General features: G+C 39.3%; 1 protein-coding gene across 2 annotated transcripts in view; it reads right to left on the bottom strand.

The window, feature by feature from the left end:
* The window catches only part of stox2a (storkhead box 2a), a 56,768-nt gene extending 30,181 nt beyond the window's left edge, over positions 1–26,587 (bottom strand). The window contains exon 1 of one of the 2 annotated variants that reach the window (XM_077246613.1): positions 25,519–26,587. In XM_077246613.1, the coding sequence (XP_077102728.1) occupies positions 25,519–25,846 (328 nt within the window). In that variant the 5' untranslated portion in view covers positions 25,847–26,587. Of the gene's footprint in view, positions 1–2,975; positions 4,260–25,518 lie in introns of those variants that run through there. The other variant, XM_077246614.1, reaches the window with a different exon arrangement.
* Between the last annotated feature and the right edge of the window lie 886 nt (positions 26,588–27,473).

The following is a 27,473-nucleotide window of genomic DNA, read 5'->3' as shown; positions in this document are numbered from 1 at the left end:
AGTAGCACAGTTTTAAAGATAATCTTAACACCTACTGTAGTTGGGCACAGTGTAAAGCTGGTTGGTAAAATGACGCCCTCCTGAAAAGAACACAAGGCAGCAAAGTTGTTTTTGCTGCACTGATCCATGAATGCTGCAGTTATCTGTATTTTTTTTGCAAAATCTGTTTTTCACACAAATTATTATTACTGGAGCAGATTATCGATTAATAAAGACTTATTTTTGCATGGCTCCTTGTACAATACTATGTCCTGACCTCAAAACACTTTTATAGTGCCAGAAGTTTGCATCACATAACCAGCTCCATATGTATGGAATTTCTAAAGTACGTAAAGTAAACTTGCTGAGTAGCTTGCCTGGTACAACACTGTACTTGCAATGCGGAGTACAAGTCCTTTGAAACAAGATTTACGATAAAAGAACATGGCATGCTTTTGTATAAAAGAGCATTAACCATTTAGCACCACTCACTGCACATTTAACTCTTTACCCAACAGTGTTTTTTTAAAGTTGCCAGCCACCGCCAATGTTTTTGATCATTTTCACAAAAATGTCATGGCCTTCAGAATATTTTGTGATATGAATATCTGAACATCCAATAAATCAAACGAAAGAACAGAGACTCTGCTTTAAAAAAAAAGTTTTAGTATAGCTTAATGCATTCCTTTTTTTAACAACACTTGCATGTGGGTAAGGTTCATAAAAAAGGCAATATTTTGAACAAAAAGCTGAGAAAATCGCATTTTTGTCAAAGACTACAACGTACATAAGCATAGCTTATCGCTTGTTTCTGCTCCTTTTTTTGCTCGTGTTTTGATTCGGAGGATCCCTACTCTTTCAGAAGTTGTGTAATAACACCCTCTACCATATAATAGTGAGAAACAAAGCAGGAAAATTCTGTCAATGGCGGAGAAAGAGAAAGAGTAAATTTCCGAACTAACCCGATATTTACAATCACCAACATAATTAAACATTTCCAGATTCACGGTCATCTGTTTTAGATCAAGCTGAACATTCTTTTAGCACCACTCACTGGACATTCCTTTCAAACGTTTAAAAGTGTTGCAAATTGTGCAAGCAACATATAATTTTGCAAAAATGTTGCCTCAGGCACGTTTTTGCATTGAGCCTGGGTTGTAAATTTCTGTCTGTTACGTCACTTGACAGCCATAGTGATGGAAAAGTGCAGCTCAAACATTCTCTTAAACATCTCCTTTTGTGTTCTGTTGTGGAAAAAAAACAGGTTTGGAATAACATGTAAATTATGATCATTTTTATTTTTATGTGAACTTTCCCTTTAAAGAACAAAGGGACAGATGGCAAAATGTCAGCCTCTAAATCACTTAACTGTAAAGGAATTGCCACATTAAAAAAGTGAGACCTGGAAAAAAACATGATAATCTAGGTGTAGGCACTTGTATCTGCCTCAGAGTACAGACAATTTAAACCACATCTGGTGAACACTAGTCTGCTTTGAGGCACTTTCCATAGGGTACAAAATAGGGTCAGATGAAGTGAAGAATACTTTTTCAGTAAATGGTACATAAAATGAAGATTGTCAGTCTCAGAAGGTCAAATTACAATTTATATGAATGGTGTATTTTACATGGGATTTCTATTTTTTTCAACCCTGTTACCAAAGATTGGGACAAAAGCTGTATAAAACAAATATAGCTGAATGGGTAATAATGGTGCATATTTTGCCAATATTAATCTACCACTCAGTAAAGTGGTTTAGGATGACTTCATTTCCCAATACCTAAAGAAACATTATTTGTATGATCGTTATTCTCACAATAGTTTTAGTAACAGGGTTGTATGCTTACATTTAATGGCTGCTATGATTACATTTTGTGGTAATTTACTTGTCTTCATGTCATGCTGTAGAAAATGGTGAATAAAATTCGTTGTATTTAAAAAGATTAAACTGAACTTCATTCAACCGATTATGTAAAATTATTACAGTTGTATCCTTTTAATTGTTGGATACATAATATTCTTTCAAAATATATAATAATTTTTTCCACCAAACATGGAATATATGCCTAAAATGGTTTACAAAAACATAATTAGACACCAAAATGTATCCTTTTTGTGAGTGTTGCCCAGTGCGCTTAAAGCTAAGAAAACTTAAGATTTCTTCCTTTTCACAGCCTCTTTGCTAACTCACACCTTATAAACATAACACACACATGGCTAAAAAAACATACAAGCATATATAAATTGCTTTTGACATATCTGTATTAGCAACAACGTCAGTGGAAACTTCCTTTACCTCAACTATAGATCAATTAGTTTCTACCTGAGATGTGTCATCTTCCCATTTCACAATTGTGCTCCTCTACAGGCCCGACTAGCTCTCCAGCTCAATATTACGGACAATAACAGAAGACTCAACCAAAATGGAGAAAAGCAACCATGAATCCTGGGGCCATATCACAATCTCTCTTATTTACACTCGTACAACAGGAAAACCAGCTGCAAAAATTTCTATTCATGATGCTACAAACTTAATGCTGTAAAACCCTTGCTGGGACCAAAATGGAGGATGCATGCTTGATTCATCCTTTTCTTTCCTCATGTTGTTGTGATTGCTTCACCTCTATAGACTGCTTGAAAAGCTCCTGTCAAGCAGCACACCAAACACAGAAACCTTACATCCCCAGTTAAACAAGACACATTGATGATGGAGAACGGCAGGTTACTAATATGCTAAGCTAACAAACATTTATGGCAGGGTTCCTCAAATCCAGCCCTGGAGTGCCACTGCCCTGCTGAGTTTAGATCCAATCCTACTCAAAGACACCTGAGCAAGCTAGTCAAGGTCTTCGGAGTTACTAGAAAATTACAGGTAGGTCAGTTTGATCAGGGTTTGAGCTAAACTCTGCAGTGCAGTGGCCCTTCAGCACCGGATTTGAGAAACCCTTATTTACAACCTCTGGTCCAAGGTGAATCAGAGGTCCTGGGGGACCCACCTGGTGTCATGTAGCCCCTCGGAGAAGGGGAGATGTGGGTCGAAGGAGGGGGCGGTGGAAAGTGCTTATGGTGGTTGTAGTCCTTCTCACTGCGAGTGCGGATGCGCTCTAAGGCCCGCTCCGATAGATCAGAGCTGGGCCATGCCCGCCTGAAGTTGGTGCTGCGGGTCTTCTTCATGCCGGCAGGTTACCCGTGGCGGGGAGAAGGGGGGAGGGGGAAGAGGGTAAGGGGAGGGAGGGGGTGGGGAGTAACCTGAGGTTCAGTCCCTCCCCCACATTGGCAGGGGACACCCCAGTCCAGGTATCAGGCCAGAGTCATGGTAAGGGCGCTCTCGCACATGCACCCGTGCATACGCATATACACACATACGCGCACGTACGCACGCGAACAGGGGGTGACACGTGGCGGCGCAGGCGGGCTTGCTCAGTGGTTGGAGGTGGGCGTGGGAGCGCTGGGATGGGCTGTCCTCTGAGGCATCACCCTTGGCTGGAACAAATCCCGCCAAACCCCCTGCCAAACATCCGGATTCGTGTGCCACGAAGGGCACATTACATCGCCAGGCACTGCGGGGATGGGAGAAGTGGGGGACGGCAGGGTGGGACAAGAAGGAAAACGTGAAGCAGCGCAAAGACAATTACGGACAATGCGTGTGTACCAAACACACATATGAGTTTAAGCAAGGTGCATCACGATGAAAGGATGGAGTGATGAAGGAAGATAGAGGAGGGAGGGAAGATAGGGTATAGTGAAGGGAGGGAGGGAGAGGGAGAGAGAGAGAGAGAGAGAGAGAGGGGCCTGCCTGTCCAACAATAGCCCAATTCAGCACGACGGCGGCAGCCCCTCGGACTAGTCTGCTGAAAAACAAAAGGCCTGCCTGGAAAAGAGAAAACGCAAAGGGGGAGGGAAAAAAAGAAGAAAGGCGAGAACGGCCTCTGAGGTGACCTCAAAGCTTTGGTGATCTCAGTCCGCAGACAAGCCCTTGTCAGCCTCCCTCGTCTCCAGCTCTGCCACTAGCCTCCGTCGAAAACGACGACACGCGCGAAGGGAAGGCAAAAAAACAGAACGAGGGGGAAGGTGGAAAAAATGGAAACTGCAGATGCAGAAGAATGGTCCTCCTCTTTTGTTCCGTAATTCCACAGTGAAGGAGGATGGCGGCTGCGAGGCTACATGCTCATTCACCCGACTACATCTTGTCTCCGAGGATCCCTCCTCTTTCAATGCTGCTGCCGTCGCTGCTGCTGCTAACACTGCTGCTGCCAGCACCTTATGAAAGGGGTGTGTGTGAGAGTGAGGGGGGAGGCAGGAGAGCAGCAGAGCAAGCGATCGAGTGTGTGAGCGCACAGCAGAGGCTCTACGTGAGCGTGCGTGTTTCGAGTGCGATTGAGAGTGAGTTAGCGTGGATGGAAAAGAAACATCGGGAGAAAAAGAAATAATAGCAGAGTTCATAAAGGAAATTAAAGACTGAATGGAAAACACATGCAGATCATAGCAGGTGTCCTAGAATAACATGTAATATAAAAAATTTTAAAACAAGTGCGTATCTTCTCCATCTTCCCCACGACCTGCTTTAGTTCTATGCTAATTGTACAAGAGTATTTGTTCTGTTCAAAAATCGTTACAAAACAGAGAAATGTGTAAAACTGAATAAACAAAGAATTGTGAAACTCATCCACTAACTCCATCAGGACACAATTTTATTTATTTAGACATTGTAATGACATTAAAGGGATACTGGACCCAAAAATGAAAATTCCCTCGTCATTTACTTACCCTCATGCCGTATGACTTTCGTTCTTCTATGGATCACAATCTCTCTTTTTGAGTTTTGAGTATTGTAAATGGATACATTCGACCACGGTTGATGAGTCAATGTGTTCCTGAAGCAAAACGACAGGTGTGGGAGAAAAATACTGATATTTTAAACGTTAATAACTGATAAACAATCGCTTCCTGGCAACTGTGATACATGTAAGCACTTGACGTTTACAGTGTAAAAAGTTACAAATATCAGTATTAGTCTTACACAAACCAACAACTGGGGTCATATAGATTACTGCCATGTTCATTTAGCATTGTTTTTGAAGAGTCAACCCATTCACTTGCATATGGACACAGAGATGGACATTTTTTCTAAAAATCTCTGTTTGGGTTCCACAGAAGAACGAAAGTCATATTCATCTGGGACAGCATGGAGGTAAATAAATGATGAGAGATTTTTAATTTGGCGTTGGAGTATCCCTTTAAATGCAGAAAAGCTGGAGAGAGCTAAATGACCAAATGCCTTTGAAGAACATAATTTGTGAATCATTATGCACTCAAATGTATCATACTTAATATAAAAAATATGCTTAAAAATCATGAAATATCACATAAGATGAAGACTCCAGATGTCTCAGTAGTATAATAATAAAACTTTATTTTACACAGTATCCTTGTTACACGTTACATGGACTCACTATAGTAATTAGATTGAGATTCGTAAATTATTTACTTTAGATTAGTAAATTATGCATAATAACAAACTAGCCTCAAACAAAACCCTAGAGTAAGTATAGCAATTAATATTACTCAATACTTATGTGTAATTATACTGACAAGGGTACCTTGAAAGAAAATGTAATCCCAAACAAATTATTTTGCATGTAATGGGTCATCTTGTAGAGATCACATGACCAGAAAACAACTCCCTTTATCTTGGTAACCCTCTATTGTTGGTGACTTTCACTCTTTAAAAACTTTAATCATGACTGACACTGAATATTGCATTTCTACAATGGCATAACCACAAACAAAACATACCTATTACGATGCACTTAAGTAACTTGGTATTTTTGACAAGCCTAGTTGATATACCAATTACAATTGAACTTGAATGCAGGAGACTCATGATAGCAGCAGGGGATGCATGTATGGGAGATGTAGTTTTGTGTTGATTTAAATCAAGAGGAGGAGGAGGAGGTTAGAGGCCAACTAAGCATGACAAAACACCAATGCCTTCCCTTCAAGCTGCTCCCACCCCCTCTGCAATTAAAATGAGAGAGAATGTGACCACCACAAAACTTCGTACAAGAAGGTGTTACAGAGGTTAAAGGCTAACAACAAGCAAGAGGGGGTGTGACACAACATGCTGTGAACATGACCTCAGTGAGTCAGCATTAAAAGTTGGAGGGACTCATTTTACAGTAATTTACAGTAGAAAGTTAATCTTCTTCTTTTTAATTAAATGTAACACAAGCTTCTAACCTGTGCCTCCCCAGTTTCAGAATATTAACTCTACAGATGGTTTTGTTCTAGTCATGTATTTATACCTACCTACCCAGATTTAAATATCACAAACACAACATATGTGTTTTCTTGTAGTAATAATGGTAGCACTTTATTTTACATTCCCCATGTACATACTATGTACATATTATAGTAATTATAATAACTGTGTAATAACTAGCTAACCCTGAACCTACCCCAAAACCTATCCTTAACCCATGTAGATACCTTATATTACCCAGTTCTTTCTTAGGTAATTACACTGTAAGTACATGTAAGTGCATGTACTGTAAAATAATGGGAAACTGTAGCAATGTAGCAAGAACATAACTGCAGAATATCACAATAAAATCCACAACAGCTGATACATTTAAGATGATACAACGGAGAGAGTCGTTTTGAAATTTCTGAACTTGTTCAGAAAATTATTACTACAAATACACACCTACAAACAATATATTGTCTACATACACATATTAAAGTATGGATAATGTCTAATTTTTCTAATCACTGATATTTAGTTTTGATCATTTTACAATGAGTATAATCCTAACATACCATCTAGTGGTACAATAGTGCTACTATGAATCTCAGTTCAATACATGAAACAAGTCAAAACAGGAAAATTGTTCATCTTCTAGCATATAAACACATGACAAGTATTACTAGTCAAACTGGCTTGTATTTTTTGTACACTACTGTTCACAAATTTATGGACAGTAAGATTTTTATTTATGTTTTGAAAGATTTCTCTAATTTTCACTAAATTATGCATTTATTTGAAAGTTTTTTTTTATTAAATTTTTTTTCCGTATTGTAAAATATCATTACAATTTAAATTTTCTATTTCAATATATTTTAAAATGTAATTTATTCCTGTGATGGAAAGGTGAAATTTCAGCATCATTACTCCAGTCTTCAGTGTCACATGATCCTTCAGAAATCATTATAATATGCTGATTTGCTTCTCAAGAAACATTTATGATTATTACCAATGTTAAAAATGTTGTCTTAAGTTTCTTAAATGTCACTATAGATTAATTGAATGTATCATTGCTGAACAAAATTAAAAATAATTGTAAAAGTTTTATTAAATAATAAAGTACTAGCAGCATTAATATTAATATTATTTAGTGTTAGTGTGAGTATGTGTGGGCAATCCAATGCAATCGCCCGATGTCAACAAAACAAGTAAAATAGTAAATCTACTAGATAGTAAAAACTCCTCTTCCCTTATCGACTGAAGCCCTTCAGCAGGTTCAGCTCAGGTACATTTTAGGATGAAGCCCTTGTGCTAACCTCTTCCTCACACGTCCTATGCCAGTCTCCCTGCTCATCAGCTGAAATCACTAACTATCCTGCTTGACTGCGGACTGGAGGACGGGGGATTGGATTAGAGAGACAGTGTGAAGAAAAAAAAAGTGAAGGCGAAGCTGCTCTGGTTCATTCATACAAAAGGGAAAGGGGGGAAAAACACCAGCCATCTTATTTCTGAGCCGCAACAGCAGCCGTAACCATGGCGACGTTCCTTGATGAGCTCATAGGCTCTGCAGTAGGACATCTCTAAAAGGTGAATGATGGAGAGTAGACACCGCTGAAAATATGGAGACGGGCTGAGGAGAATTTGATTGCTTTTTAGGAGCTATTTTTAAATCAATAAAAAAGTAATATTATTGTTATTACCTATACCAACAAACTGCTCTCTCTCTCTCTCTCTCTCTCTCTCTCTCTCTCTCTCTCCCTCCCTCCCTCTCTCTCCCATTGATATAGCTCTGGAAAAAAATTAAGAGACCACCGCAAAATTAGCAGTTTCTCTGGATTTATCATTTACATGTATCTGTTTGAGTAAAGTTAACATTTTATATTTTTTCCACAAACTACTGACAACATTTCTTCCAAATTTAAAATTAAAATTAAATAATGGTAAATTAAATAAAAAATTGTCATTTAGAGTATTTATTTGCAGACAATGACAACTGGTCAAAATAACTAAGAAAAAGAGATGCCATATTTTGAATAATACAAAGAAAACAAGTTTATATACATTTTCAACAATACAATACTCATGTTTTAACTTAGGAAGAGTTCAGGAATCAGTATGGGAACAATGTCAGAGCAGAAAGAAGCATGTTTTCTTCCAGGAAAACCTTGTACATTGCTTGAGTCACTTGTCCTTCACAAAGACAGATCTGCCTGATTCTAAACTTCTCTGATGACTTCAGTTTTCAGCTGGTCCTCTAATGGTTAGACAGAGACCTGGAGAGGCCTACAACCTACAGTCTTTTGCACCGACGGTATAATTTGGTGGAGGATTGGTAATGATCTGGTGGTTCTTTAGTAAGGCTAGAATCAGGCAAATCTGTCTTTGCGAAGGATGTATAACACAAACCGCATACAAGATTATCCTGAAAGAAAAATAGCTTCTTTCTACTCTGACAATGTTCCCCAACATGTTCCCGCAGGACAATGCTCCAATCCACACAGCCAAGGCCAATCAATGTGTGTATGGAAGACAACCAGAACAAGACCCTGTCATGGCCATCACAATCTCCAGACCTAAACCCCACGAAAACATCTGGAATGTAAGCAAGAGGGTCACCACCAGCCATAAGCTGCTTGAATTTTTTCACCAGGAGTAACATAAAGTCGCCCAACGCATGAAGTTGTGATTGAAAAAGTCAGGGTTATTCAACCAAATACTGATTTCTGAACTCCTCCAAAGTTAAACATTAGTATTTGTTTTTTGATGAATTGTTTAAAAATGAATATAAACTTGTTTTCTTTGCATTATTCGAGGTCTGAAAACATGGCATCTTTTTTCGTTATTTTGACTAGTTGTCCTTTTCTGCAAATAAATGCTCTGTATGACAATATTTTTATTTGAATTTTCGAAAAAATGTTGTCAGAGTTTGAAACTGCTAATTTTGCAGTGTTCTCTTATTTTTTTCCAGAGATACACACACACACACAGCTTTTTTGTGATTTGTGAGGACATTCCATAGGCGTAATGGTTTTATAGTGGACAAACTGTATATTTTATCCCCTTACACTGCCCCTATCCCTAAACCTACCCGTCACAGGAGGCATTCTGCATTTTTACATTTTTTTAATAAAACACTGCTTAGTATGTTTTTAAAGCCATTTGAAATATGAGGACTCAGGAAATGTCCTCATAAATCACATTCAAGTTGTAATACCAGTGTAATACCCATGTCATTATACACATTTGTGTCCTCACAAATCACAAAAAACAAACACACACACACACACACAAATAAATCATAACATAAAATAGCTCAAATATAATTAAAATCACCTAGTTATTAGTTATTGTGTTGTCTCATTATTCCTCGGTTTTCAACAGTTTAATTGTTCCGTCTCAACTTGATCTATCATGTGTCTGAACTATATAGATTTTATTTTATATGTTTAATTGATATAATAGCTTTGTGAAGCTATATTAACGTGTTAAAATGGTTACAATATAATCATTAATAATGAACTAAAATGTAATTTTTACCATTTTATTTTTCAATTAAAATTCTACGTTATATATTTAAATATCTATATCACTCACAAGACAAACCTCCATGATTTATATTAAAACACTACTAGAGGGCTGGATGCAGATGGAAATTATATTCCATTCCTCTAGATGGCAGCAGTGCATCAATCCATATCATGAGCTTATTTCTGTCACCCAAGCAGGTGGAGCATACAGCTTGATCAATATAAATAAGCTTTGTATAAATAACAAAGTAAGACACTACACAAATTCACAGTCAGATTACTTTGTCATGTCACTTTTGACAAATCACAACAGTCATAATATTATACTATGAAGTAGTATGAGAACAAGTTACATTGTGATGTAATTGTCATGTAAATTAATTAAATGAAGATTTAATAAATTACAATAAAACTGCAATTATGCTGCATGTTTTACTTAATTACAAATCAATAAATCAAAATAGGATTGAGTTTGATATAAAAAAAAGTTTAATAAAGAAATAAATGAAAGAATGTAAATGTAATATTCTAAAACTCCACAAACAATAACACATTTCTTTCTGTCATGAGTGTCACTATAATAGTGCACACAAACAGTTCCACAAAACCATTCTAATCCAAGTTGAAATTCTTTTAACGGAGTGTGACCTTGACATTTGAGTATTACAAAGGCCTGCCCTGAACAAATACTGCACAAATGCTCCATTTAAATAGGGAATGAGACGGCAAGACTTGATTGCAACTCTATAAATAGTGCAGAAAAAAAGGAATTTAAAAACTTTAAATTGGGGGGGGGGGGGGGGGGGTGCACTAGCATGATATCAAACTTTTTTTAAGCTCCAAAACATTCAACAGGGTGTAAAATGGAAGCTTACTGAAGGAAAATTTAGGGTTCTTCATTAAATTATTTGTTTCTTGAATAAACCTATTGAGCCCCAATAAGAGAAGACACTAAGTGGCAGGGGCAGCTGTCACTCGACCTGTCACCCAACCCGTCACCGCTAGGGCCAGCTGCCACTCGACCCGTCACCGATATATGCGCCTGCCACTCGACCCGTCACAGATATATATGCGTCTGCCACTCGACACATCACCGATATATACGCCTGCCACTCGACCTGTCACCATTATACGCGCCTGCCTGGGGACCCACCACGGATATATGCGCCTGCCTCAGGACCTTACACAATATAGTAGGTGTTTTTTAAACGAAATGCAGCGCGTATCCCCTGTAGCTTGCGGGCAAGAATTGGTCAGTATTCACCATTAACTAAACGCTTTTCACCTGCCTTACAGCAGACAGTAAAATACTGCCCTTGTTTGCAACTTATCTTACGTTTTATTCGCTCTTTTTGTTCATAATGGAGCGAGCATGTCGGCTTAACCTAAGCGTCATGCCAGCCACAACTTAGCTTCGCGCCTGCCTCAAGATCTCTCACCAGCTACGTTTACAGGGCCGGTGATTGCTGTATAAACGAACTAGGCGATTGCCTAGGGCGACAAATGTGTTGGGGGTGCGATCATCCTAGGGCGCCCCCTCAGCCACACCTTTAATTACTTGTAAACCTGATTATTAGATTGAATTGCTGATTATTGTCGATCATTTCCTAATGGGGGATATGGGGGGGGGGGGGGGGTTGCTTTACGTTACGTTAGGCAAGGCTGCTGGCGCGTTGATCGAAAATGAAGCGGTCTAAACCCTCTGGTGCACAGGGACGAAAACGGAGAAAGGAAGAAGATTTTCCAGTATAGAGGTAAGTCTTCTCATCTCAGCCATTAAGGTGTCAAACTAAATGAATTTATTTAATATTGTGCATCACCTTATTGGACGTTTCATTGCTGTCACTAAGCTATCGCTAGCTAGTTACATTGCTAGTTTACTACGTATTATTGCAAACGTAACTTCACTGATAACCTACATGGATATAAATGTCAAAAGACCAGTATCTGGATAACATATGCATGCTAGTTATGAAAAGCACAGTTCTCTCTACATTCATTATAAATGCATAAGTTCTGTTTAGTGAGTTCACAACTAGCAGGTGCATACATACACACACAGTGACCATTATGTTGATAGTGGTGGTGTTCACCCTTCTGTACAGTTCTCCTCCAGCGATATACTAAAATATATATGTGTTGTTTGTTTGTTTTTTGTTTTTTTAAATTGGCCATGGCCAGATGCACTCAGGCAATATTTGCAGAGGTCTCAAGTAAAATACCATTTTATGATACCATCAACGAATCTGCCATTCGGAAGTCCAGACGAGTCAAATTTTAATGCTGCGTCAATTTTGAAGGTGAATAGAAATGCCAGAAACAACTGTTTATCTTTTATTATTTGAGATAGGAATAGAACTACAAAAACTGCAATCTTTTAATTTTTTAGTGGTATGTACAGTATCCATAATAGCACTTTTGTTTGAAGAGGGTATAGTTAATCCAGTTTATCGGTCATAGTTTGCTTAAGTGTCCTTACAGGTGCTTAAGAGTTTTTTTGCACAGTTTATGGAGTTAATCCAATGACTATAAGAGCATTTTTTTTTTGTTCATCCATTATTTTAGTCATAATCTGTTACATATTCTTTGTAGCATCATTGTAGCATTTTTGTATGTGCAATTTATAAGAGTGTAATTTGGGGGGGGGGGGGGGGGGGGTCAAAACTCAATCTCTACTAGGGCATACAAAGGGCTAGAGCCGGCCCTGTTTACATGGACACCTTTTGGTTCAATCGGAATGAAATCAATCCGACTGATGAATCCGAACACGGTGATTACATGAACGATAAATAAAGTAATTGGGTTGATGTGTGCGTTTATATGTCCCAAGTTTCAAATCGGAATAGATTTTTTGGCATGCGCACACTGAGTGAATATACTGCCGCTGTTCGCGCATAACTATTCTCCTCTATTGGTTCTTTATTTGTTTAAAAGCAGACTTAATGTTTATCCGTCTCTGGTCATGATTTGGAGACAATGAGCATATGAACCGTTTTGGCGTGCTGCTTATATTTATCACTTAGTGAAACCCCGCGCCCAAAACCAGTCATGTGTGGATGAGAGTCTGAAACAAGGACTGGTGGGACATTGTCCTGTTCCACGGCACAGACGCAGAGTGAAATGAGAATTTTAGAATAACGGGACACACATTTAGCTTCAGGGCTATATTTGTCACCATAGCTCAAAAGAGCACAGAATTTTTCTCCTTTGTCGAGAACTTTGTTCGTCGAGCCGTCACTAGCCCCATCGACGATGAAACCCTGATGAAAAAGGACGCAACGCTTACCAAACACCTGCCGATGGCTTACCTCCAGCTTAGTCCATTGGTGTTTGGGAGGTCGATGGCCTGGTGGAATTTGTTCCCAATCCAGAGAACAACCACCATCACCAGCAGCCGCAGAGATCACCCTTCCAGAGTCTCGTCCCGTCGAGACCACCCTTCTAAAACTTCACATCAGTCCTGCCAAGCCTGAGTTTCACGTCAATCCTGCCGAGCCAGAGACTGTTCACGTAATGCCTGCCGATCCAGAGACTGTTCACGTCAAGCCTGCTGAGCCAGAGACTGTTCACGCCAGGTCAGCCGTGCCGGTGTAATCGGAAAAGTTGGCCGCTCCGCCTGAATGCCAGACCTCTGCAAAGATGACCGTCGCCTGAGTCCTCAGCCACAATGACCACTGCCGCTGCTGCTTCGCGGCCTGAGCCCTCTGCCAGGATGACCGCCACCAAGTCAGAGCCTGTTCCTGTCCCAAGACACGTTCCTGTTCCCGAGCCTGAGTCTGTTTCCAAGCCTGAGTCTGTAATGGTTCCTGAGCCTGTTCCTGAACTCCCACCCAGCCTCCCTCTCCCACCTCCTCCCATCATCCCTTCCTCAACTACGCTGTCGCCACCTCCTGCTAGCCCCACAGCTCACCCACATGCCACCTTCAGTGAGGTGAGCTTGCGGGTCTACCAGTGTTCAGCTCCAGCATGGTCGGTGGATCCCTGCTCTCCGCCTCCGGCCTCGGCGACCAGGACTCCACTTCGGCCCGTCGGTCCATCAGCTCAACCTTGGCTCCTACCTCCCTCATCTCCACCGTGGCCCATCAGTCCACCAGCTTCACCGGGCTCCCTCGTCCCTCTAGCTCCGCCTTGGTCTTCGTTGGCCCCTGCCCTCGCCTCTGGACTACCCTCCTCTGGCTTCGCCTTGTCCCTTCGTCCCTCTAGCTCCGTTGGGCTCCTCACTCTCTCCAGCTCCACCTTGGTCCTCTGTTGCTCCGGCTCCACCGCAGCCTTCTGGATCCCCGCCTGGGCCGTCGGCTGTCGGCTTCGCCATGTCCTTAGGGATCCTCTGCATCGCCCTGGCTCGCCGGCTCTCCGGCTCCATCCAGGTCTCCACTTCCACATGCTCCGCCTCCATCAGTAGGCCCCCTGGAGTCGTCAGGCCTTTCTCCACCATGGCTCCGCCTCCTCCTGAACTCCCTCCCTCCACAGTTTGTCTGCCTATGGCACGAGGTCGCGCCTTCCGGGAGGGGGAGGTACTGTCACGTGTCAGTGTTTGTTTGGACTTTCAGTTTGTATTTTGATTGGTTCCTGTTCTCCTTTGCTCTTCTCCTGCCATTCCTTCTTATCCATGGTTACTGTCATTATCAGTTCAGTTGTGTCACCTTTTTAGTCATCATCGTCATCTGTATCACCTGTTTTCTATTAATCAGTGTCATCTTTGTTTGTATTTAAGTTCCATATGTTCAGTCAGTGTTTGTCCGATCTCCATCTTATTAAGTGTGTGTGTTGCTACCTGTTCTACCGTCCTGTGTTTCATTACAAATAAATCTTCGTATTGGAAATATATCCTCGTCTCTGTCTGCCTTCCTGCAACCCCACCGTGTCAGGTGTGGGGTTGTTTTTCAGGGGTTGGGCTAGGCCCCGTAGTTCCAATGAAAGGAATTGCCAAGACATTTTGAACAATTTCATGCTCCCACCTTTGTGTGAACAGTTTGGGGATGGCCCCTTCTCGTTCCAACATGACTGCGCAACAGTGCACAAAGCAAGGTCCATAAAGACACGGATGAGCGAGTTTGGTGTGAAGGAACTTGACTGCCCTGCATAGAGTCCTGACCTCAACCCAATAGAACATCTTTGGGATGAATAAGAGCGGAGACTGCAAGACAGGCCTTTTCGTCCAACATCAGTGCCTGACCTCACAAATGCACTTCAAGAAGAATGGTAAAAAATTCTCATAAACACACTCCTTAACCTTGTGGAAAGCCTTCACAGAAGAGTTGAAGCTGTTATAGCTGCAAAGGGTGGGCCAACTCCATAATAAACCCTACAGATTAAGAATGGGTGTAATTAAAGTGCATGTAAAGGTTTTCCCAATATAGTGCATTTCAGTCGATATTTTCAGGGGTCTCGGTCCGCTTGTTTGGTGCGCACCAGTGTTCAGATGGCAGCATTCACACTTGATCAAATGAACTGCAAACCTGCCAAGTATGAACACACCATAAACATAAAGGTTAAACCAAAGCCTGGATGAGTAAGAGCCAGAAATTTATACCAACAGTCTAATGTAAAATAACAGAAACTCCTATTAAGTATTACAAATATTTAACATTCAGATATTCAAAGTAGTCACATTTTCATACAATTTGAATGATCTCAAATGTGTTAGTGTGACAATTTATAAAAGAAAATTTACATGATCAGAGATGTTTTAAAGTTACTCAGCAGAACATTGTGGAGGAATATAGAGCCTCAGCTGACAAGCCCATTGACCCAGGTCACAAATCCTGACCAATATAAGAGCTTGAAGGACCCTAATTAATTTTAGAGGTGGGAAATCAAAGATTTAATTGACCACTATCACCTGTTTAATTGACCACTATCACCCGACATCACCAATGGTAAACAGCTTCTTATTTCAATGTTTGACACAACACTTGGTTAATGTCAGTTTAAAATGATTGAGGCCCAGATCTGTTAGCAAAAAGTGTGTTTAATAAAAAAAAATACAATGAACACACAATTTTTCTGATCAGTTTGACATTTTCAACAACAGTAGATACTCCATCTGTCCAAATATTTGCTTGCATTCAAATGTCATCCACTGTGACTTAGGACATGGTTTTTCGTTTACGTCCATTGAGTACATGAACGTTTCAGATGAACCATCAATAAACAAACCATTAAGAAACTACAACCAGTCCAGTACTTATCTACAGATCTTTTTATGAGTAAATGAAGTATATGAGTGTATATGACAAAGAAATCAAATTCATGCTGGTTTTACATGGTTTTAAAAAAAACTTAAAGAAAAGTTTCAATTTAAAGGTTTTCAAAATAGAATAAAATGCCATTTTCAGCGATCATTCTCACTAAAACTCTGAATACATGTGAGTGCACATATCTTAATTGTTTTCAAAAAGTTTTTAAATATATTTTTCTAGGTAAAAACTTTGTGGACAAAACGTTAGTAAGTTATCTTTTAAATAATAATAAAAGACTATGCCATTATCTTTTCAAGAGTTTCATTCTTTTAATGAGGCTTTTATCTTCATTATGATTTCAGGAATTTGTATCACCTTGACATAAATTATTAGAAATGACAAAGAGTGTCATGTCAATGTCAGTGACAATCGTATAGATAACATATCCAATCTGAGGATATGCACTAACAGTGTGATCAAGTCTGCTAAATATGTGTCAAAAATTATTCCTATTGCTTTTGAAACAGTAGTATGACACAAAAATATATATTTTTGTATACCACACCATTAAAGCCTTAAGACTTAGCATTTATCAGAGGAACACACTAAAATAAGTGTTGCTGACTATTGTCTTTATCACAAGTAATTTCCCCCTTTCAAAGCACTCTATAAATGTCAGAATAACATTTCAAGTGGCAACTTGCCAGGTTGTAGAATCTCCACAGGCTGTCCTTCCTAGTACAGGTTTGAATGAAAGGCATGGCTGTAAAATGGCTTTTTACACATGAACACAAATTTATTTATAAGAACGCAAGAAGAAAGCATTAAAAAGGAGGAGGTTTAAAGCATGAATGGGCTAAAAATAATACTATCAAAGCACTAGCACATTTATTGTGTTGGCTGGAACTTTAGAGAATGACTGCACCCCTAAAGCAAGACATAGCAAACAACTGTGACATGAACTGAGATGGATTTGTGTGAAACTCCTCAAAGTTCCCAGGGTCGCTTGGGAGTGACTCTACACACAGAGAAGATTGATAAGAGTGTGCAAGAATCCACACTCAGCAAAGTTCTACCAAGGTGACACATGAGGGAAGTGGGAGCGGGAGAAGGTGAAGAGTGCAGGTTAGGCTCCAGGCTAAAGGAGAGATCACAGAGATCACTCTTAGATCTCCTTACAGGCCAAAGATCAAAGCCACAGCTGGGCTTTCAACCGGAAAATTCATCAAAAGTCTATTTGCCCAAAGTGCAAGCTCAGATATGTACTGACATGCTAAAATACAGAGTAAATTAATGAAAACAAAACTTCAAATTATAAAACGTAACATTGTTTGGCTGTTTCAGGACCACTAATCTTTATTTGGCGAATTTATGCTGCTAAGTGTCATCAATATCAAACTGTCAATCCAACAGTTGGATGAAATGTTCTGACGAATAATGCTACCAAACTAAATTTGCATTTTTATAAGGGTAAGTTTAGGGCAGAGGTAGGTATGGACGTTAATAAAGCCTCAAAGCACATGTATATGATGTTGGTGACACAATCTGATAGTTAGCATTTTTTGCTATCGAATTGTGCTACCTACTCTTTTAATAGGACGAGTGAAAGAAGTAAACATGAAAGAAGTAATAGGCTAATTCACTTAATTTCACTGTAATTGTAATTTAAAGTGTGACCCTGTGTAATTTAACTACAGTATATTATAACCTAAACACTAAATTATAAATTTGAATATTAAAGTAAAAATGGAAGTCAACCACAGAAAATTCCCGTCACATGTATATATGGATATTTACGGTATAATGGGATTATTTGTAAAAATAAATAAATAAATAACATTAACAAAAATGTTCAGCGTTAATGATATTAACATTAATTACTTATAATATTTTTAATAACCCCAGAAAGAGACATTAAAAATTAATATCTACTAATACAAATTTGACTACCTTTTTATTCATCTCTGTGACTAATGGTTTTTCAGTTTTTGCTATCCTTAAAATCATTAAAAATTGCAGCTAAGGTCGGAGCCATAGCCATGTGGGCAAGTGCTCTGATATATGGTGCGGTTGCACTTCGGGCAACCCGAATACAAGTCCTAAGCTTAAAGTCCTTTTAAACAATTATAATGACAACGTGTTCGTTCATTGTCCAAAGAACTACTGGCCCCCGACTGAGCCTGGTTTCTCCCAAGCTTTTTTCTCCATTCTGTCACCTGATGGAGATTGGGTTGCTTACCACTGTCACCACTAGCTTGTTCAGTTCGGGAGACGTAATATTCAACAATTTTATTGATTTGACTGCACTGACACTATTGGATGAGAACTGAACTGAGCTGGATTATGTCATCCCTATTTTTCTGCAGAACTGCTTTATAGATGAAATTAACTAATTTTATAATTGATAACAGAACTGAATCAACACTGAACTGAACAATGACACTATTTTCTTTTAGAGCTGCTGTATAGAGTAGACTAAATTAACTCTGCTAGCATCATTGAATCATTTTCCTGTTATCACTGTAAAACTGCTTTGAAACAATCTGTATTGTATAAAGCGCTACTAACCTTTTGTATTTGTATTAAATAACTTTTGCACAAAGCTGGAGCCACCTCACTAGTTGTCAATGTAAGTCCAAGACGACTGTCATATCACAATGCACACAAAAAATTACATTACTGAGTGCACCTAATGTTTTTTATGCACCTAATTTGAAAACTAGTGTAGAAGTAAACTGAGCAGTTTAACATGAATGGAAATTTGCGCATCTGTACTTGCGCCAGGTTTGGTGTTGAAGATAGAAGTGGTAGATTTACAATGAGGTGTTAAAAGTGAACCAAATATGCCAAATATGCAGTAAAACACCACAGAGAGCACAACTCAACATGACTTCCTGCTGGCCTCTCCCACACAGACATGCACAAAATGATTTACTCTCTTTGGATGATCAGGTGTTATCAACACACCTGATGACACATCTAATAAACCTTTACCCCTCGGGAGCTGGGGAACAACAAGCAAGTGGAGGCACACAGAAGGTCAATGACACAATTTAATTATTTTTTATTCTGGTATTTTGTTTTCCCTGGTATCTTTTTATTACATGAACATTATTATACTTCAATTTATTTTTTTAAACAAGGATGTTTTATTTGCTGCTGTGCCTTTAAACGTCCTCTTGACATGAGAAACAGTGCTTATTTGAGACATAACTCATTATATTTGATCCGATTCTGTGAAATGCACCAAACAAACAGATAAGATTGGAGTTAAAATGATCACTGACATTGTAAAATAAACTTCTCCTCTTTCTAATGTTGGGATCCTTCTGTATGATGTGTAGAGCGGCAGGTGCTACACAGCCATGAACATTTAACTGCTTTTAACTCCTATTGTTAGTTAGTCTGCTGTTTATCCTGCTTCCACAACACCTTGGACTCACTGTTTAGGCAGGCATTTGTAGGAAACAAAACTTTTTTGTACATTTGGGTAGATGCTGAAACATACAATATGGACACACTAGACATACTTACAACATCTAAGATGAAAGCAGTATTAGTATAGCTGACAGAGCTGCCAGGTCTTCCGCAAGGTGATGCCATAGGTCAGGGTTGATGTTAAAGACATTCATGTCCTGCTTGACGACAATCCTTAAAGCGGAGCTTGGGTCGGCCACGAGGGCGGTGTCCCACAGCTAACTCCCCATTGAAGATGAACTTTGGGAGACGTTCATCTGGCATACGACGTACATGGCCGATCCATCTGAGACGCCTCCTCCGGAGCATGGTGTACATGTCACTGCTGTTAGTGAGCTTCAGCACGGTGGTGTTCGGGACCCGATCCTGCCATGACAGGCCAAGGATCTGTCGTAGGCAACGGAAGTGAAAAGCATTAAGCTTGTGCTCCTGCCGCCGGTGTGTAGGCCACGTTTCGCTTCCATATAGCAGAATGGAGAGCACACCGTACTCATATACGTGTACCTTTATTTTGAGAGAAAGGTGGCTGTTGTTCCAGACGCAAGACTGAAGCCGCCCAAAGGTTGTTGAGGCACGACCGATCCTGGTATTCAGTTCAGCATCAAGGGTGTTGTTTGCTGTCAAGGTTGAGCCGAGGTAGATGAATTTCTCAACAGCCGACAGCACTGTGCCATTGATGGTGACGTGAGGGGAAGCAGGAACGTTGTGAGCCATCACCACTGTCTTCTTGAGGCTTATGGTAAGTCCGAACTCTGTGCAGGCAGCGGCAAAAGAATTGCACATCTCCTGAATATCTTGTTCAGTGTGAGCCACGAAGGCAGTGTCGTCTGCGTAAAGCAACTCGCGCACAAGGACGCACTCCACCCTGGTTCTGGCCCTCAGACAAGCCAAGCTGAAGAAGTTGACATCATACCTAGTGTGCAGCAGAACCCCAACCGGATCAGGAAACGCCCCTTTTAAACAGTATAAAGAAATGCAACAGACAAACAAAATCAAAATAATTTATTCCAAAAATGGGAAAAACTGTTTTCGATATCACTAATGTAAACCTTTGTCATAATAACCCTTCTTGAGGTGGCAAATTTAGAATTTTTAATAGGTGTGGGATTTTAAAGTTTTTAGTAATTTCTCTGAAGTAATGAAGATTGAGAATTAGCCTTGGCTATAAACACTATGATACCGACATGTGATTACTTCGAGAAGATAATTTATGTTCACTGAATTTGTCTCTGCCACAATAAACTATAAATAAAAATTAAAAAAATGAAGATCATTGAATAAAGACTTAAAATGGATCTGCTCCTCACACAACATAATCAGATTCTAAAGATTTATAATTACATTGGTCGTAAATGCAATATAATCAACCGATTAATTCCATTAATTAAATATACAAAGATTAAATGATCCGTAAACATTTCTACATATTTAAGGTTGTTTTTAAGTAAATGATTTACGTTTAGATGCTGTCAGCACATCAATATTGCACTTTTTTAGTGGCAAACGCAAGTACATAAGTATATGTGATCAAAGCACATTTCATTGGAATTGGAATTGGCTTCCTTAACTCAAAAGATAAAGTAAAATGGATTCCTCGTGATTTATGGAACACGTACAACAAGAATGAAACCATAACACTCTTGGATTAACTGTCAACAACAAAAAAAACTTTAGTCTGAAAATTTGACGACTGAGCCAGGCTCTCCACACATCTCTACATGATGCTGATTTGCTGATCCATTGGCTATTTCCCTTCATTCTCTTCAGCACTCCTCCCTTTCCTCCTATTGAAGACAAGGCTTATAGGGCTTGCCACAGAGTTCCCTTTCCTGTCCCCCAGCCTTCCTGCCACCACAATCCATGTGTATACACGACCTTCAGGGACATTGTACTATCACGGTCCTTGTATGTTTCCGCCCTGTGATCTATGGACAGTTGACCATATTCCATTACTGTCAGATGCTAAAAACTGAACATGTTTAAAGAGGGATTCTCACTTTTCAACAAATGATTGCTGTTCTGCAGACGCCTCAAGAATTTGGTTACCTAAAGACTCTAAGTGGTTAGTGTTTTGTGAAATCTAAAACCTCACGGTCTCTGGGCGACCTCCAAGTAATACAAAGACATCAGAGGTAGCCATCCTAATTTACCCAGAGTATATAAATCTTCAACCCAATTCATCCTGACATCCAGAAGAAAATATGGAGCTTTGAGTTACACACATCTCGAATTTCTAATAATTTAGAAGAAATAATTGCAGGCTATGTTTTTCACACTTTGTAGAAACTGTCCTTATTTTGTTTATGTTGGAAAAATGCACAGCTAAATTCTCAAAAGTAGTAGAAATGGATTTGTCTGTTTATCAATATTTTTAAGATGCAGAACAACACCATTAAAAAAGCACTTTTATCGCTTAGCTGCTATTAACTTTTCCTTTACTATTTCGCTTATATCTTTTTCTTATGCAGCTAAATATGTTCCATCTTTGAATGTAAAAACACACAGGCTGCTTACTTCAAAAGCTTTGAGATAAGCTTGAGTCAAACTTCATGTCTGCAATTAAGTTTTACCAGACAGTGTTTAAAGATCTGAAAAAAGTTTCCTCACATAAGTTGAGTTTATGTCAGATGTATCACAGAGCACAAACATCCTCCCCACCACTCACACAAACAGTTATGAACTCTACTTGACACTACTTGTTTGCCATGCTTGTGATAATCACACACCTTAGGGGACCTGTGCCATGTCAAGACATTTTTAGCACTAATGGAAACTTTTATAACTGTCTAGATGGCAGTGTTTGCTGGCAGGGGTGATGTCTGGGTTATAGATCTAAGGAAATACATTTTTAACTTTTGAGTCTTCGCTTTTGTTGGGTCTGTTTCACTGCATGGGAGGAAGAAAAACAACTCAAGAATAAAATATCTATAAACCTGTCAACAATTAGTTTATTGATGAGCAGAATATTCATGTTAAATACCAGCAAGGAATAATTTATTATTTATGTTACAGTACATAGGGCTTGTAAAAGGGGTTGGTTCATGTATAAAGCTGTGTAAAGAAAACATGCTTAATCTAAGAACTTGATAATATGATAATAACTACATAATCTTATAATATAGGTACATAAGACCTAATGTTTGTGTGTATTTTTGCATGCCTAGGAAACCTGACCAAAAAAAATTTAATCATTAACTATAGAAAGTTAATTAAAGAATGTTAAATGGTTAAGACCTGTCTATTTGGCTGTCAAACGTGGATTAATATGAGGGATGATAATCAACAATTATCCTTTTCGCATGACAATAACTGCTTGCAATATTTACAACATCAGTTGTTAAAAAAGATCCTATCTTCACAAAATCAAAAAAAAAGAAAGAAAGAAAATCCAAAATGAGTTTTTTGTTGCGATCCCATAGCTCTATTTTTTGGTTAATTAAAGAACCTTCAAGTGAAGAGTTCTTAAAGGAACCATCAATGCGAATAGAGAAATTTTCTTTTAAAAAGAGTAACAACAGCATGTGTCATTTTTTTCAGGATTTTTAAACATTTAGTAAATAAATGGATTTATGGGCTTTTCGGGTAATAAAATCAGACCACAAACTGAAAAATAACCAGAGTGAATGCTTCTTTTAAACTAAATACACAGTCCAAACCATTGTAAACATTCAAAATGATGAATCAATCATTCTATCAGTTGGAATGTAGATTAGCCCATTCAAGTCAAAAAGTCTAAACTCAAATCACCAAATACTAGACATATCACCACATTCCAAAACAAATTATTCAGTATCAGGCAGTGGAATGAGAAGAATTCTCCTCTGACCCGACAGTTTGTTTTATGTTTGCATTATGTGTGACTGGCGGCCCAATCCCTCATAGTATCACCCTTGAAAATATATTCAGCCTTGGAGACGTACAAAGAGTCCAGAAAACTTCAGGTGGAATATAAGTACGTTAATGGCATGTCGTAATTACCATAACGATTCTGAACTGTAAGAAGCCTTCAAGTGCTTGTAGGATGTGTAATTACAACGTTTAAACTCGTAATTTTCTGGAGCTACGACTACAGATTTAAGGTGTGTTCATCTTGAAGCAGCGCTGTGCAGACTGATCGGTGTAAGACAGGATTACGAAAAACCGGTCCAAAAAAGGGCAACTGCCCTACAGAGTTTAGTTCCATCATAATAAAAACGAAATTACAATTGAGTACGGCCCTGAAAACGCATTCGACCGGATTGCTGATATGGTCGTACAGCTGCAAAAGACTGCCTACTCTCCGTTTACTGACGTAATGCGTAAACATTATGGGAAGCATGCTAGCCAGAAGGGATTTAAACTTTGTGCTTGGTACGTTTTTCGACTCAAGTCAACAATGTTCTCTCACTTTTCCTGATTTCTAACACAAACTCATTCACAGGCATTCGACGTCGTCTTGCAGCTATCAGAGCAGAAATGAAAGCTGATGCTGTCTGTGTGTTTTCCCGTCATCTCTGTGTGCGTTCATATGCAAATTGCGTGAGCATATTTTGTCCATTACATCGAAAGATCTGAAAAAACACATACATTTACCTGCTTACAGACCCTTCCCTCTAAGCAATCAGGATAGAAGTGGTTGAAAGTGGACAAAAGAGACAGATTAAAACACCAGGTGTAAACGGGTATGTGTCTCCCTCGACCAAAACACATCTTAATACCAGGTGTGAACAGGGCTTGAATCAATTTGTTTTGCTAAGAAATTTTGGACAATTTTGGGAGAATAGGAACATTCCACAGAGATAAAGCATAACTTTTCGTACTTCATCTCTGAATGATGGACAATCCAGTGGAAAGTTTTAACTTTAAACCTTTTTCTCCTTCAAGTAGACGTCAAGATTTATGGGAGTGTTAAAGCAAAGAATGGGTGAACCCTTTTGAACAAGGGGTTTGAAAGTAATAGCAACAAGTCTCCTTGTTCATGTTGTTTATGCAACAAGAAAATCCTCATCAAATGTGTTTTAGCATGGGAAAGCATTATTAGATTCAATGTAATGTTTAGGTCATTGACATCATTCAAAGCAGCTTTAAAGACTTTATAAAGCCTAGTTTTACAATAAATCTAACTGTAAATTCCAGTTGTCAATTTTACTTGTCCAAGATTGACAGATTTTAAAAAAGGAGAGTTTTTTTCTGACATGACAATGATTAAAGGATACGTAAATCTATGTACGCAACTGGTTCTAGCAAACTGGCAGCTGTCAACTAACTGGCAACTTTTCCCACACAAAATACAGCTACATATTTCAAGCATTACCAGGTTTCTGCATAATTTATAATTCCTTACTGTATGTGTCATTGAATAATATAATGTTAATATGTCAGCCTATTTCAGCTATTTAAAGTTAATCAAAGTGGCCTCATTTATACTCAATTGTATAACTTAAACACAGAGCACAGCATAACACAGAGACAAAATACCAGAAGGTCCCTACAATAATACTATATGAACATAACAAAATGCAACACAAAACACACTAATGTACATTATTTTAATAACATTTTTTTTTAAATTTGATGGTTCACTTAAGGATTTCTGGGAAAGTACTCATTACTTTTTACTTATTATATATCTCAAAATAAAAGTATAAAAATATAGCTATAAAATAAGCCTTATTTAATATAACTTTTCTTCATAAATGATATGGTATTTCATACTTTTTTAACTTCTAAAACACTTTTTACAGTAAAATGCATTGTCTTTTAAATAATACCATTTGATCATAAGGTAACTTTTACCTTATCATTTTTACATTCTTCTTAAAGTTGCATGTTTACAATGTAGATAATTTAAGCAGATAAATAAACCTCACATGACAGTTAACTTGTGCATGGTGGGGAGTCTCAATACACACTGCAATTTGAATTTGCAAGTGCACCTTAATGGCATGTTCAATAATATAGGATACTTCTCAAACCTATGCAACTACACATCACTGTGTTGAAATACTTTACTGCAAAACAGTGGTACTACGTTCGCCCACATAATTTCTCCAACAAAAAAAAACTTATCTGCTTCCTTCCCTGGCTGTGTAGCAAGGGTCCCCGTGTGATTCCATTTGGTCAGGCTTACCTATGCACTTGATCTCAAAGCCCCTCGGTGGTTTGAGGGCCCTCCGTGTCCATCCTTCCCTCAGGACCTCCAAATGATCCTCCTTGCCTTGAATGAGCAGAACATGTTCATCTATCCAGCCCAAGAAGAAGGTATCGGATATGGCTTCTGTGACTTTCTTATTCCAGAAGTGCTGCATGTTCTCCGCTTTGAAGTCGGCGAATATCTCATAGCCGGTGTGATGGTGCTGAAGCTTCTCCGTGACTGCGGCGGCTGCTTCATCTTCCGTGCTGACCCGTGACAGCACTATGGCCAAGGAATGGGGCGCTATCTGCAGGAACTTCTCCATTCTCCGGCGCGTTTCACACACAGGCCACGGCGTGGATTGCGACCCTGTCCGATGCTGTCCGGCACTCACACGGGGTTTTATTGCGCACCTTATTGAATTTCCAAAACGAACACATTGCACCGTATTTCAGTTTATTTCCAGGAGCCGAAGCGCTGCGCGTGACGGCGGAGGGTCCACCAGCATGATACGCGCGAGAGACGCAAATGTCATTTATTCATCTAACAAACGCTTCCAACCCCGCGTTCCGTACGGTGCGCCCATAGCCCGATGCCAGCAGTCCGTTGGGCAATATTAAACCAGGCACTGCGATGATGGGCAAAGCAGCTGAGCTGAATGATCAATGGGACTGTCTGTACTAATAGATCTCAACCTGCCTCTTTCCACACCTCCCCCGCGACATTCTGCGCATTCGGCCAAAAGCAAGCGAGACCGATTCGTCCACCATCGAGGCCTCTTGAGCGGCGGGTTGATCGATCACTGCATTCATCGGTGATGTTTGCTGGCCATAGAGAGGAGGAGATGACTTCATTCCTTCTTATTCATGTCTTCATTTGGTGCACTCTGAGGTTGCCTCCCAGTCGGTCTATACACTATTTGGGGCGTTTATATAGACCGTAGGCTTTCTGGTGTCACGCTCGCAGCCGTTAACTCGTCTCGGAGGCGTCGGGCTCTTGTCCCTGACGCCGTGCGCTTGGTGTCTGTCCGGTGCGGCGGATTAGATTGGACGTGTCGACAGAGAGCGCGCGGATCACCAGATGTTTTCCTGACTCCACCTACAGGCGGCCTTCAAAACATCGCGAGTGTAGTGCACGAGCCTCGCAACAGGTGAACATGGGAAAAGCAGAACGAGAGCTGGCGGTCACAGATTAGCTCAAAGAACTGTTAACACTTTACAAGAAAGAAAAATGATGGGGTGGACTTGAAAGAGTCCATGAGAGGATAGGCTATGTTTGTGTTCTTTGTTTGTTTGAAGTTTTGTACTTCTTCAACATCATCATTAGTTCTTAATTTTTGTTTAGTTTGTCTTATTTACGACATTTTGTACTTTAGAATATTTTTATTCATGTATTTAAAACATTTTTTTATTGATTTATTGATTTTTTTATTTTATTTTTTGGTTGGCGGTTCGAGTTTGTGGACTGTTATCTGAAAAGAATTTGGCCTTGTTTGCATTTGTGTGAGCTTCTTTTCTCCAAGGCCTTGATCAATTATCTTGAACACAGAGAACAAGGGCACCCAGGCATTGGTGTCAGCTTTCGGTTCCCATGTTCCCAGGGTGTTTCCTCTTGTTTATTAGTAGGCTATCACTAGAAAGAACAAGACTGAATCTTTTAAAATCCTGAACCAGGGTTGCAATTGTTTAGATAAAAAGGCATTTCTTTACACACTCCCACAGGCCCTGGTAACTTCAGTATTGAAACTGTGTTGCATTTTACGGTATTTCGTAATCAGGATTACTTATTAACGGACAGCTGAATTCATAGATTTTGAAAAGCTAACTTAATCATGGGTTATAGAGTAACCATGATTACTGTGTAACCCAGAATAAATATACATTCACAACTAATGATCACCATTTGTAAAGCTTGAATGGGCTGCAGGTAACCAAACAGCACAATGCTTTGTT

Source organism: Siphateles boraxobius, unplaced genomic scaffold, assembly GCF_051911475.1.
Source record: "Siphateles boraxobius isolate OS27281-9 unplaced genomic scaffold, OSU_SipBor_1 29, whole genome shotgun sequence".
In the NCBI taxonomy this organism is placed as follows: domain Eukaryota; kingdom Metazoa; phylum Chordata; class Actinopteri; order Cypriniformes; family Leuciscidae; genus Siphateles; species Siphateles boraxobius.
The sequence above is the reverse complement of the archived record's forward strand: the minus strand, read 5'-3'. Positions and strand labels throughout refer to the sequence as shown.